At 44.4% G+C, this 14,006-nt stretch overlaps 1 protein-coding gene across 2 annotated transcripts in view; it reads left to right on the top strand.

Moving 5' to 3' along the window:
• Positions 1-14,006, top strand: part of LOC120535112 (serine/threonine-protein kinase Nek6-like) — a 416,838-nt gene that overhangs the window by 378,267 nt on the left and 24,565 nt on the right. For both annotated transcript variants that reach the window (XM_039762699.1, XM_039762700.1), the window contains exon 9: positions 11,024-11,137. In XM_039762699.1, coding sequence (XP_039618633.1) covers positions 11,024-11,137 — 114 coding nt within the window. The remainder of the gene's footprint in view (positions 1-11,023; positions 11,138-14,006) is intronic.

The raw sequence follows: 14,006 nt of genomic DNA, 5'->3' as shown, positions 1-14,006 counted from the left end.
TGCCATATACCAGAGACACAGCCACTAGACAGACATACACTAAAACAACAAATGTCATTTTAATAAGGTGGATTATAAAAATATATAAGAAAAATGTCTGAATTATCCCATGCCACCCTAATTCTGGGTCTTCATAAGAACTGTAATGATTTGCTTCATGAGGAAGAGGTACATAATGAACAAGGGAACTTGTATCATATATTTAAAATAGTAAAATGTGTGCTTCAATTTAAAAGTTTAGTCTAAATATACACATATTGTAACAGTAAGTTGTTATTTTACATCTCCTGATGGAGGTCCACAGAGAGCTATATTGTTAATAAAGCATCAAAAATCAAAAATAACATCATATTTGTAATCACTGACAGATAGATAGATAGACAGATAGGAAAGGCACTATATAATAGATAGATAGATAGATAGATAGATAGATAGATAGATAGATAGATAGATAGATAGATAGATAGATATGAAAGATAGATATGAAAGGCACTATATAATAGATAGATAGATAGATAGATAGATAGATAGATAGATATGAAAGATAGATATGAAAGGCACTATATAATAGATAGATAGATAGATAGATAGATAGATAGATATGAAAGGCAGTATATAATAGATAGATAGATAGATAGATAGATAGATAGATAGATAGATAGATAGATAGATAGATAGATATGAAAGGCACTATATAATAGATAGATAGATAGATAGATAGATATGAAAGATAGATATGAAAGGCACTATATAATAGATAGATAAATAGATAGTTGATATCTATCTATCTATCTATCTATCTATCTATCTATCTATCTATCTATCTATCTATCTATTATATAGTGCCTTTCATATCTATCTATCTATCTATCTATCTATCTATCTATGTTACTCAGGAAATTTTCTTTTACTTATTTCAACATATACTATCTGTTTTGCATGTATCATACTTTTATATGCTGTTTATTTTCTGTTACATATTGTGATGGATGGTAGAGCTGGCCTGATATCCCAGCCTAGATAAACTTCATACCCTTATTCTTCTCATGGTCAGTGTAATGGATGGACCGGGGGGCACTCCCAAAAGCACATGCTCCCACGACACACTGGATGGAAGTATTCCTGGGACAGTATGCCCATTCCTGTAGCTGCAAGGCATTTTGGGAATTGTGGTCCTGTGGTGCAGCCCTGCTGGGCTCCCTGGGCGCCGATAGGGTTAGGTGCTGGGGAGGGCTGTCCCTACTTTCAGGGGCTTCTGCCTAACCCGGGGGTACTTCCTCTTTGAAGTATTTATGGTCCGGCATAAAAGGAGCCTCCTCTGTCAACTGAGTGGTCAGAGTCAGGCGGAGGTGGATGGGACTGCATGGCATTGGTAGGAGAAGCTTAATGCTTGTTGTGTGTTATAGAAGAAAGGAAACTGAATCCCTTTAAAGGTATTTTTAAAATTAACACCTTTTATTCGAACCTAGGACTGTGTTGTGAAGTTGTGTCTAGGGGGTTCCAGGTGACTATATATTGTGACAGATAGGGGGCGCTATCTCTCCCTTGAACCCATGTCCAAGACTCCAGACACCAGATAAAGGTCCAAATGTCGACTTTATTAATTCTGCACAGTGCACAAAGCACCCTGTCCTCCACAATACTCATAAACAAACCAATAATAACTACAATAATACTCTCCACCACTCCCAGATGCGTTGCCCTCCTACCACCCAGCTCAGCTCACCATCTGGGAGCTCCCACAATCCTTTTATAGTCCCTAACCCAGAAATGTTCCAATCCCCAGTCCATGTGATCTTCTATCACTTCCGGGGCAGATCAAAAGTCCTTTTCTTCACCCCGGAAGCACGTCATTCCCCCTTGCCCATGTGACTCGGACGTACTTCCGGGGCGTAAGGCAAATAACCATTGTTCCTCCCTGCAGCGTCTCCTAGTGGTCCCCATGGTATCCAGCAGGGCTGCGTATAAAAACTCCAGTGTCCATGATGCCCTGCTGGTCTTCAAAGAACCTCCATACTGCAGCGAGGGCTCCACCTGGTGGCTTGGGGGTATTGGCCGGGATGAACAGCCGGCCATACACCACAATATATATATATATATGTTCTTATAATTTGGATTTATTTTATCCAATACAGTGCCTCTCCTGTCTAAGTTGACCATTTCCCTGACATAGTGTCATTCATATCTATGTATTTATATGTGTAGCTGTGCACCTTTCATGTATGTCTCTGTTATCTGCTGCAGCGGCCCTCTTCTTCATGTATCTGAGCAGATGTCGTGCCTTTTGTGTGTATTTCTTTCAGCTGACGTAGCCCCTTTCATATTGATACAGCTATGCTGATGCAGTGCCTTTTGTGTGTGTCTATCTATGGCAATTGAACCCGTGTCCTGTTGAAGTCTGCTCTCTCTACCAGTTCATTAGTTTCTGTTCTCTGACTTTCCCTTTGAGGGTCTGACCTGCTGTGGACCAACACCCCACCCAGACCCCCCTTGTGCTCAGTGTCACTGAAGCGGTGAGTTTTGCTCTTTCTCCCCATAACACTTAAATGGATGAAGCAGGTTCAGATAGCTACAATGGACTTGTCTCAGTGGTCGAGTCCTACTGGATGTTAAACTATAGTGTAAAACGCCAGTGGAAAGGCGCTATATAAAACACAGATCAACAGATTAGTGGTCTCCAGGGTGGTTTATATATTTAGGCTTTTCAAGCGACGCAGGCTGATGGGGAGCACTTTTTATTCTAGTTATGAGTCTCGCCATGTCGAGGTAAAGTTAATGTACTAAGACGAAGGTGAAACAAGTGCTTTGTGATCTTGAGAAAATAATCAGGGGTTTGGTTTTTGGGTTAGAAGACAGCAGCAAAATTTTTTTTTTTCATTTTGAACATTTAAAAAAAATTAATATCTTCCTTCCTCTGTTGTTCTTTAACACCCCAGACAGAAACCATCTTCATCGGTAATAAGTCGTTAATTCATCGGGCCCTTTGTCTGCCGCGCTTTTCACATCGACTAATGAGAAACGCCCTCCATTATAATGAGCCGAGCCTTTCAGTCGACACGCGGACCTCCGAGCGCTCGACTTGATCAAAGAGCAGTTGTCATTATTCCTGAATGTTTCTGTTTGCTCTTCAGGGTGAAAACGAAATGTTCCTATGAAGTGTGTTGTGAATTGAGGCCGCTCGCAATTGTGGGAAACAATTTTAAGAACATGGCGATGCGGAATTGGAAAATGTTGTCCTTTTTTTTCTTTTAATATTTATGTGACGTACAAAGCCAGATTGTTGGCCAAAGTGGTGCGTATATTCATTGTCTAGATGGGTGGACTGCTAGAGAAATAATGTGGAGCGCAGTAACGGTGATAAAAGAAATGGAGCTGTGGCCTTTATTCCTCATATACACCCATTTGTATTGTTGTCCTGCCAGTGTCAGCTTATCATGTACACGTACTCCATCTTACCGTCCATCCATCAATCCATCCATCCTACCATCTATCCATCCATCAATCCACCCATCTATCCATCCTACCATCCATCCATCAATCCACCCATCTATCCATCCATCCATCCATCCATCAATCCACCCATCTATCCATCCATCAAACCATCCATTCTACCATCCATCCATGTTCCTAATCAATGCATTCAGAGGAGGGTTGAAGGGCATCTGGAGCCAATCCTACCAAGCAGTGGGCACCAGGTAGGAACATCACCTGGACAGGACGGCAGTCCATCACAGGGTGAAGACGCACACATATGCATACCAAAGGGAGTCCACCGGTGTTGACTTTTTCAAAATCCTTGAATAGGCAAACATCAGACCTTCATGCAAACAGAGCCTACAGATCAAGGAGATCTTCTTGAAAAAATTACACATCAGATGGTTACATGGTGTTTTCATTCTCGTCATCTAAATGAACAAAGCTGCAAATTGGCCACGTGGAAGAATTAAGTCCCCCCCTATATTTGTCACCACTTCAGATCCATCCAGTCAGAATCAGGACTTCCAGATGAGGTGCCAATGAGAAGAACCTCCTTAGGGAGTCTGCAGTTGTCAGGCATGCTCACCATTTATACATGAGTCCCCAGATGTGAATCTAGTAGAACGCCATTGGGATGTGGCAGAACAGGAGAGTCTTTACATGAATGTGCAACTGACCAATCTGAAAATTGTGTGATGCAATTATGACGATGTGGACCAGCATCTCAAAGTTGTGTTTTCAACAACTTGTGGAGCCTATGCCAAGTAAAACTGAGGAGGGGTTGGCACAACCCAGCATTGGTATATAAGAAGAGAAAGACATATGAAAAGTTGAAAGAATTCTGCTGGATCTTCTTTATCAGTGCCTTTGAGGATGTTGAAGACCTGGATGAGGTCCCACATGCCTGTTTCTCTGCTTGAGTATTCATTAGGTTCCTTACAACAGCCATCCTGAACAATCTGAAGACAAATGACGAGAAGACAATGACACAAGAAAACAAACTGACGGGACGAAGGAAAAGTCAGGAAGATCGTTGACACCACCTAATATCAGCTGTGCTGGATAAGAACATAAACCTGACAAATGAGAGGAGACCATTCAGACCATCAAGCCCATTTGTTTAGTTAATAGCTGAGCTGTCCCAATATGTCTCTCAGATTCTTCTTAAAGGTTTTCAAGATTTCTTCGTCAGCTACATGATTCCAAAGTTTGCTCCAGACTCCTACTGTCCTTTGCACGAAGAGGTTCTTTTGAGTACGTCATTCTCCATTAAGAGTTCTGCTGGATCTTCTTTATCAATGCCTTTGAGGATGTTGAAGATCTGGATGAGGTCCCCCATGTCGTCTTCTCTGCTTGAGTATTCATTAGGTTCCTTACAACAGCCATCCTGAACAATCTGAAGACAAATGACGAAAAGACAATAACACAAGAAAACAAACCACCAAGGTGACAAACTGACGGGACGAAGGAAAAGTCAGGAAGATCGTCAACACCACCTAATATCAGCTGTGCTGCATACGAACATAAGAAACCTGACAAATGAGAGGAGACCCTTCAGACCATCAGCCCCATTTGTGTAGCTAATAGTTAAGCTGTCCTAATCTTGTTACATGTCCCCATAGTTTGCTCCAGATTCCCACAACTCTTTGCGTAAAGAAGAGCTTCCTGGCTTTAGTCCCTTAATTTCCACTGGTGTCCTCAAATATGTGATTCTCGGTTAAGTTGAACTATTCCGCTGGATCTTCTTCATCAATGCCTTTGAGGATTTTCAAGACCTGCATTAGGTCACCACACAGTCTCCTGTGCTTGAAAACTCAGAAGGTTCCTTACAACAGCCACCCTGGACAATCTGAAGACAAATGATGAGAAGACAAACTGATGGGACGAAGGAAAAGTTAGGAAGATCACAGACACCACCTAATATCGGCTGTGCTGGATAAGAACATAAACTTGACAAACAAGAGGAGCCCATTCAGACCATGAAGCCCATTTATTTAGCTAATAGCTAAGTTGTCCCAATATGTCTCTCAGATTCTTCTTAAAGATTGTCAAGGTGTCTCCTTCAGCTACATGACTCCAAAGTTTGCTCCAGACTCCTACCATCCTTTGCACAAAGAGGTTCTTTTGACTACGTCATTCTCCGTTAAGAATTCTACTGGATCTTCTATATCGATGACTTTCTGGATTTTGAAGACGTGGATGAGGCCCCCCCCATGCAATTCTCCACTGCTCAAGTATTCAGAATGTTCCTTATGACAGCCACCTTGGACACTCTGAACACACATGTCTAGAAGACAATGACACAAGCAAAAAAAAACGCCAAGGTGACAAATTGACAGGACGAAGGAAAAGTTAGGAAGACTGTTGACACCACCTGATATTAGCCATGCTACAGATTGCTGAATATGAACATAAGAAACTTGACAAATGAGAGGAGACCCTTCAGACTATCAAGCCAGCTTGTTTAGCTAATAGTTAAGCTGTCCCAGTATCTCCTCCAGAACCTCTTTGTTACATGTCTCCATAGTTTGCTAGAGATTCCCACAACTCTTTGCATAAAAAAGAGCTTCCTGGCTTTGGTCCCTTAATTTCCATTGGTGTCCTCAAATATGTGAATAAGTTAATATGTCAATATGTCATAGTCAAATATGTGATTAAGTTCGGTTAAGTTGAAAGAATTCCGCTGGATCTCCTTTATCAATGCCTTTGTGGATTTTGAAGACCTGGAGGCCCTCCGTGCCGTCTCCTCTACTCAAATACTCAGAAGGTTCCTTGCGACAGCCACCCTGAACAATCTGAAGTCGAGAAGATAATAACACAAGAAAACAAAATGACAAGGTGACAAATTGACAGGATTTGATGGGAAAAGTTAAATTGAGCTTGTTTGTGTAGTTGTAGGTGGCATACAGGATAGACGGGCATCCCAACCAGGAGAGGGGATAGTTCTTTACCTGGACGGGAGGCTCCGAGAGGGCATAGAGGCCAAGAGAGAGGAAGGTGCCAGACCCAACAGAGACTTCACGAGTGGATGAATGGTGTGACCCAGACACAGACAGACGGACATCGTTTTGCCACCCAACACACACATTTATTTACAATTATTTACAAATGGTTTAGTGCACAACCCAGTGCCTCCAGCACCGATCCCCCAAAAGTCCAGGCCTCACTCTCCAGTGCCTTCCTTCTGGCCGCCTCCACTCCTCTCTCTCCAGACTCCAGTCCGCTTCCACCCGACTCATGACTCCGAATGAAGGGAGGCGGCCCCCTTTATAGCAGCCCGGATGGGCTCCAGCTGCTCCCCGACACTCCCCTGTGTGGCGCAAGTGCCAGCTGCACACCCGGAAGCCCTCCGGGTGTCCCCAGTCTTCTTCTCCCCAGCCTGGTGTGGCGGAAGTGCTGAGGTCCAGGGGCAAGTGCCCCTTCCAAGCTCTGCACCTGTGGCCCCCAGTACAACCAAGGCGGTCGCCCCCTCGTGGTCTGGAGGAGGCGTAAGCCCCCAGCCGTCCGCCACAATGGACAGAGAAGAAGATTTCTTACCCAGACGGTGGGCCCTGGGCAAATGAACAGGCATCCCAACCGGCCATGGTTCCAGTACCTTCTCTGGACAGGAGAAAACAAGAGAAGGACTGTCTTCAAGGGATGTTTATTCTCCTCAGGTGCTGGATGGCAGCCATTCGGGAACCAGAAGGGAATGCTGGGAGTTGTAGTCCGGCAGCACAGCCCTGCTGGTGTCCGTTGGTGCTGCTAAAGGGGCGCTGCAGGGAAATGCTCTCTTTCAGTATATTGGACTTCCGTACGAACCTGAAGTACTTCCAACGGACATGCGGCCTTGGCACTGGGTCCACAATAAAAGCGACCACACGAGGCAAGTCGGAGCTGGAAGGAAGGAGGGCAACACTCGACTGGCAGGTGGGAAAGGAGAAGTGATTGTACAGAGAAACGTCTGCTTGTTACTTTTGAGAAGTATTATCATCCATTATTTGAACCCAGGACTGTGCTGGTGTCTTTGTGTTTGCCCGTTTCCATCACAGTAGCTAATAGCTAAGCTGTCCCAATATGTCCTCCAGTTTCTTCTTAAAGGTAGTCAAGGTTTCTGCTTCAACTCCATGTCTCGGTAGTTCATTCCTGGGTTCCACTACTCTGTATAAAAGAGTCCTGAAGCGTCCTAGTGTTGTGTTTCTAAGATTCTGTGTTTTATCTGCGAGTAAAATGGGGGAAGAAGCCCTGTGGAGAACACGTAAATGGCACCCAGAATGGCCAAGCAGAGGTTTTAACCCAGGACTGCTGTGCCATCAAGTGCTAACCACTGTGCCACCGTGCTGCCTTACACCCGAGTGTGTCTCCTCTAATTGGACAGACAGACGTCGGGTCACAACTGACCCAAAGAGACAGCGAGATTCTTTTGTAAAGTTAAACAGGCTGCACCTTCCCCCGTGCCGACTGATCTAGTCTGAATTATTATTATTTTTATTTATTTTTTTTTTTTCCTGGTGTGCCACAGATACAGAGATTTCTTCTTTTCACGCACTGATGAGGTGGCAGCAACTGTCAGGCCGACATGACAGAAGCAGCCTTCGGCTGGCACTTGCCGTCCATGCTAATGAGCAAAAGCCACATCGCTGGGTGAAAGGTCAAAACAATTATCAAACATTCCCTTATTAAAAAAAAGAAAAAAAATAGAACAGGAGCGTCAACTTCCTGCCACATTTTGAATACACGGGGAAAAAAAACATGCGGTTGTTGTTGTTCGTTAAGGAGAGGCTTTGAAAGGGGAGCACGAGCGGGGGGGACACAGAAAGAGGACATAATATTCACAATTATCCAATGGCGACTCATTAGGACGACGGATTATTCCATTATTTGCTGCTCCATGTGATAGTAAGCAAGAGTGACAAGAAGCACTTGAATCGCATTATGGATTAATAAGCAGCTGGGGCTCTGTGTGGGCCGCACGCTGCGATGACACGCGTCTCGCTTACTGAGCGGCGCCGGCACGCCGCACAAATCGCCTTTTGAAGACAATCCCCATTAGCACTATTGATTCCTCGGTATGTAAATTAAGCATTTTGGTGGCAGAGACAGCGAGAGACGGTGCGAAGAGACGCCTGGGGCCTTGGGGTTCTCCTGACATTGTCAGAAGAGTGGCGCACACACACACACACACATCTCTCTGCACGCGCACGCACGTGTGTGTGTGTGTGTGTGTGTGCGTGCGTGCGTTTGACGTCCCGTCGTAATTAGCGGGAGATGAAGTGGCATACAGCTGGCACATCCTGGTGCTGCAGTTCCCTCTTTGTGGATCTCTTTAGGATAAACATTTCTGACGATGCAGCCTTGAGAGCGAGTGAGTGAATGAGTGAGTGTGCCAGTGTGCCAACCATCCAAGACTGAAGCTGCTTTGGCACTCACTGTTGACTCTGAAACAAACCCAGCCATTTATTTGGTGAACTAGTAGAGCGTCATGGGGGGCCGAATTCTACCGTATACTGACAGGTACAGGGCAGCAGGATGGACTTTACACTCAAACAGTTGCACGTCTGTACGTACGGGAGGAGAACTGAAACATTCTGACTTGAATGAGAGTCAGTCAGACAGACAGAAATGAAAGTCACAGTGTAACAGACAGAAAGATGTGAAAGGCACTATATGATAGATAGATAGATAGATAGATAGATAGATAGATAGATAGAAGGAAAGGCACTATATGATAGATAGATAGATAGATAGATATGAAAGGCACTATAAAACACATAGATAGGAAAGGCACTATATGATAGATAAATATAAAAGGCACTATAAGATAGATAGATAGATAGATAGGAAAGCTCTATATCATAGATAGATAAATAGATTGATAGATAGATAGATGAATGGATGGATATGAAAGGCACTATATAATAGATAGAGAGATCTTTTTATTTGTGATTTAGTTGTTCCCTGCACAGACTCGAGGCCCCCCATGCCAGACACAGCAAAGCAGCCCCAAAACATCACTGAGCCTCCTTCATGTCCCACAGTACGTCTGCTGTTCTTTTCTTTGAAATCTCCATTGTTTAATCTGTGGACACAGAGCTGATGTGACTTGTCTAAAAGCTCCAGTGTGCTCCTCATTTGTCCAAAGGCGATTCTCCTAGAAGCACTGTGGCTTGTCAATATGCATTTGAGCAAACTTCAGTCTGTTTTTTTTAATGTGGAGTCCTCCTGGGTCTTCTTCCATTGAGCCCACTGTCACTCCAAACGCAATGGATGGTGTGATCAGACACTGATGGGCCTTGGCTTTGGAGTCCAGCTTGTACCTCTTTGGATGTTGTCCTTGGCTTTTTGTCTGCCTTTCTCACTATACTGCTGCCAATTCTGGGGTTGATTTCCCTCTTGCGGCCACATCCCATGGACCTTCAACTTCTTAATAATATTTGAAACTCATAGGAACATCAGGCTGCATGGAGGGTCTTCGCACCTTTGCCTTTCACATGCTTATCTATCATTTCCTTTGTGATCTCCTCAGACAAATCTCTCCTTTGCTCTCTCTGGTGTGGGACCCATGGTGACACCAAACAGCAGCATGACGACTTTTCTCCATTTCACTCGTCTGAATGACTGAGTGCACGATTGGAGACGTGTGTGTGATACGAATTCAAGTAAACAGATTGTCTGAAAAAAAATCATTCAAATCGGATTATTTAGGATCTTTTCAAGCGGTCCCAACAAATGTGTGCAGGCCATTTTAGATCTTTGTAGACTAAACAGTATTTTTCATACTTGCTTCGCTTTACTCCATGACATCTCAAAGGCCTGCCGGTATACAGGGGACAATTGCTTCTCATGTCATCACTTATCAAGAGACATGCCGTACTTTTTCAATGAGCTGTAAGAGGACCAATAAATTTGTCCACATCTGGAAATGAGGAAGGGGGCAACTACTTTTTCACGGGCACTGAGGTCTAAGCATTACATCCCTTGCAGTTTATTATGATAACATCATATATTTCTTTGCCTTTTTAATATCCTCTGTGTGTTGCTTAGATCAGTGTTTCTCAGTAGTTTGGTTGCTACCCACTTTTGGGTCACGGGCTGTCGCCGGTGGGTTCTGAGCTGCTATTGTTTATAATGGTAGTGAATTATGGTGGGCCACGAAGACCCTTACATGGGAAAAAGTAGGTCACAACCTTGGTGGGTCATGTTAGAAAGGTTGAGAAACACTGGCTTAGATGATGTTAATGTCTCAACATAAAGCCATCAATCCTTTTCAGAGGTCGCTTCCATTGAAGGATTTGCCAACTCCACTCGGGGAATGAAGGGGCATGGAAGATAAGTGAGGAGGCTGTACTACCCACTGCATCGTCTTGCCATCCTTAAGCCATGATACATTTGTATTTCATGTAGGTAATTAATGGAAGATTCTGACAGACACTCCACAAGGTGGTTAATGTTACTGACTTCAGCAACTTGGTAATGCCTGTCAGATGCCCGCTAACCTGCCAGATGCCCGCCATTGTTTGGTTTAACTCTGTGGTGTAATCTGCTCTTTTGGTTTGTGTTCCTGCAGATGGCAGCCCTCCAGAGTCCATTCTACGGTGACAAGATGAACCTTCTCTCTCTGTGCCACAAAATAGAGCAATGTGACTACCCACCACTGCCCACAGAGCACTACTCTGACAAGGTAGGAATTCTTCATACCATCTAATATATAAAGCAGAGTCAATGTATGTATGTATGTATGTATGTCTGTATGTATGTGTGTGTGTGTGTATGTGTGTGTCTGTATGTATGTACTGTATGTGTGTGTGTGTGTGTGTGTGTGTGTGTCTGTATGTATGTGTGTGTGTGTGTTGTGTGTGTGTCTGTGTGTGTGTGTGTCTGTATGTATGTTGTGTGTGTGTGTGTGTGTGTGTGTCTGTATGTGTGTTGTGTGTGTGTGTGTCTGTATGTATGTATGTGTGTGTGTGTGTGTGTATGTGTGTGTGTGTGTGTGTGTGTGTCTGTGTGTGTATGTGTATGTGTGTGTGTGTGTGTCTGTATGTTGTATGTGTGTGTGTGTGTATGTGTGTGTGTGTGTATGTATGTGTGTGTGTGTGTGTGTGTGTGTCTGTATGTATGTATGTATGTTGTATGTATGTATGTGTGTGTGTGTGTCTGTATGTGTGTGTGTGTGTGTATATGTATGTGTGTGTGTATGTGTGTGTGTCTGTGTATGTGTGTTTGTTTGTCCACCATACAAATCTGCACCGGGCGTCCGATCGCCACCAAACTGGGGATGGGGCTCCTTTGTGACCAGGAGGAGGTCATGGGGTATGTTTGGTTCGGAATAATGTTTGTCGTGAAGGGCAGGGCACCTTTTCACCGACACAACGTTCGGCACACGTCCCCATACTTATCATTGACAAGATGGCCACACGTTGCAACAGATGTTTGCAGTGGCGCCATCTAGCGGCACCATTGGTCCCTGTGCGTTGCTCTTTACCCATGTTTCTTTAAATTGCCAAGAGATGGCGGAAGTGTCCAAGTATGACAAGGCCGACAGTTTTGATCAGGTGAAGGGGGACTGCCGTATGGATGTAAAATGTGAATGACCCAGTAAGCGTGACCGGCTGACACACCCGTGTTTCTGTACGTCACACTCCCACACACACTGATAGTGCTGTATTTCATTCGCCAACGTCCGTTATATGGCAGCACGTTTGAACAGAGACTCACCTTAAAAAGACAGCATCCTTCCCCCACCATTTTCCCCATACGCAGCAGCGGTTGTTTGTCACTTCTCTCTGTAGTTACCATCACCAACGTCCATTAGATACCAGCTCACTTCAACACAGACGCTCCTTACAAACAGAGCACCCCTCCCTGCCATTTTTTCCAGTACAGTTTCAGTGCTACTCTTTCTCACTGGCTTTCCGTATTTGTGGTGCTATTTGCTCGCTTTCCGACTCACAGTACGATTTCAATGTTGCTCTTTCTGACTGACTGCTGCTATTTGTTCACTTTCTGACGTATTGTAAATAAGGTAAATTCATCTCACTGCGGTGCTTATTCCGTACCTAATACCACGTAAGACATTATACTTGTCCTGCTTTTCGCTAATATAGCCATACCAACGAAAAAAAGACTCGGAATTGGAAGGTCTACTTCAGATGCCAGAAGAAAGTCTATTTCAAGGGCGTCTGAAACGCCACAGCAGACAGAATCTAGAGTGGAGGAACTTACAATAAAATGTGAATCGGAAAAATGTTTCATTTATTTCTATGTTCTGTTTCTTTCATTTGGGAAATCCACTGGTTATAGATTCCTGGGCAACGCCGGGTACTCCTGCTAGTGTTTTATGAACCTGAAATGTAAAAGTTACCAAGTGTCATGGAGTGACAGCAATACCCCCACCTCCCTTTGCGTATTTTTAGAGGCGCCTGGTGGCCGGTGGGTGGCAGGGTGGTCATTTCTCCTGCCTCTTCACTCCAGAGTTCTAGGATCAAAGCCAAGCCCACACACCGTCTGTAAAGGGTTAACGCGCTGTCCCTGTGCTTGTACAGCTCTGTGCAAAAGTCATCGTCACTTGTGAAAAGTTGCTGAAAAGTGGCAAACGCTTTCAAGAGCAATGCCATGAACGAGCTTTGAACGAGTGGTGAACATTCTAGAAAGTGCAGTACGCCAAAAGAATAAAGTCGGAATCTGGTGGGCCCACCACCCATTGCCTTCTCTTTAGTCGGGTGTCATTTCACTAGCTCCACCCACCTAGTGAAATAGTCCACACCCACCATCAGGTATGTCTTCCGATCCTAGCTAATTGGAAAGGTTCCCATTAAGTCCATGCCTGGACACTGCCCTGGAGTGGTGATGGACACTGGTTGAAGCTGTCCAGAGGGGAGGCCAGGTAAGGTTTTGTATTGCTGACAGGTGGTACAAGTCTCGACACCGGACCAGGCATCTTTGCGTATCGTCAGCCACCGTGCCCCCTCCGGGATCTTAAAGAGTGTTTTTGTGCGTCCAAGGTGACCACCAATCGGGCTGTCATGGTAGTATTGTAGTTAGTGGGGCACGTAGGACTCAGGATATACCAGCTGATAATGGTAACCCCAATCCTTGGTCGGAACACAGTGATAAAGGGCCCCTTGAATTCCTATAATGTATGCGGTCCGGCCCCTTCCCGGAGCCCCCTTTCCATCCCTGACATAAAGGACTAGCAGTTTGTGATTGTTCAGGGGAAGATCAGGCCAAAGGTTGGAGTGCCGTCGCTGGTTTGTCGGTGCTGTGTGGATATTACTTGGTTGTCCTGCATTACTATCTTGACTAAATTCAAGTTTTGCATCATCTTCGTCAGAGGGACGCTCCCACCCATCTCACCCCGATAACAAAACCAAAAATATTGTTTATCAAGAGACCCTCGGATACGAAAGCCATTAATAGAAATTCTTCTCAATACAAACTAAAAATCAATATAACTTAAAAAAAAAATAAAAGCAATAAAGTTTTCCTGTTTCAATACTACGTGGGCGGAGCCACGGGGGACAGCTAGTGCCTTATAAACAGCGGTAAGTCTG

Source organism: Polypterus senegalus, chromosome 9 (genome assembly GCF_016835505.1).
Source record: "Polypterus senegalus isolate Bchr_013 chromosome 9, ASM1683550v1, whole genome shotgun sequence".
NCBI classification, from domain to species: domain Eukaryota; kingdom Metazoa; phylum Chordata; class Cladistia; order Polypteriformes; family Polypteridae; genus Polypterus; species Polypterus senegalus.
The sequence above is the reverse complement of the archived record's forward strand: the minus strand, read 5'-3'. Positions and strand labels throughout refer to the sequence as shown.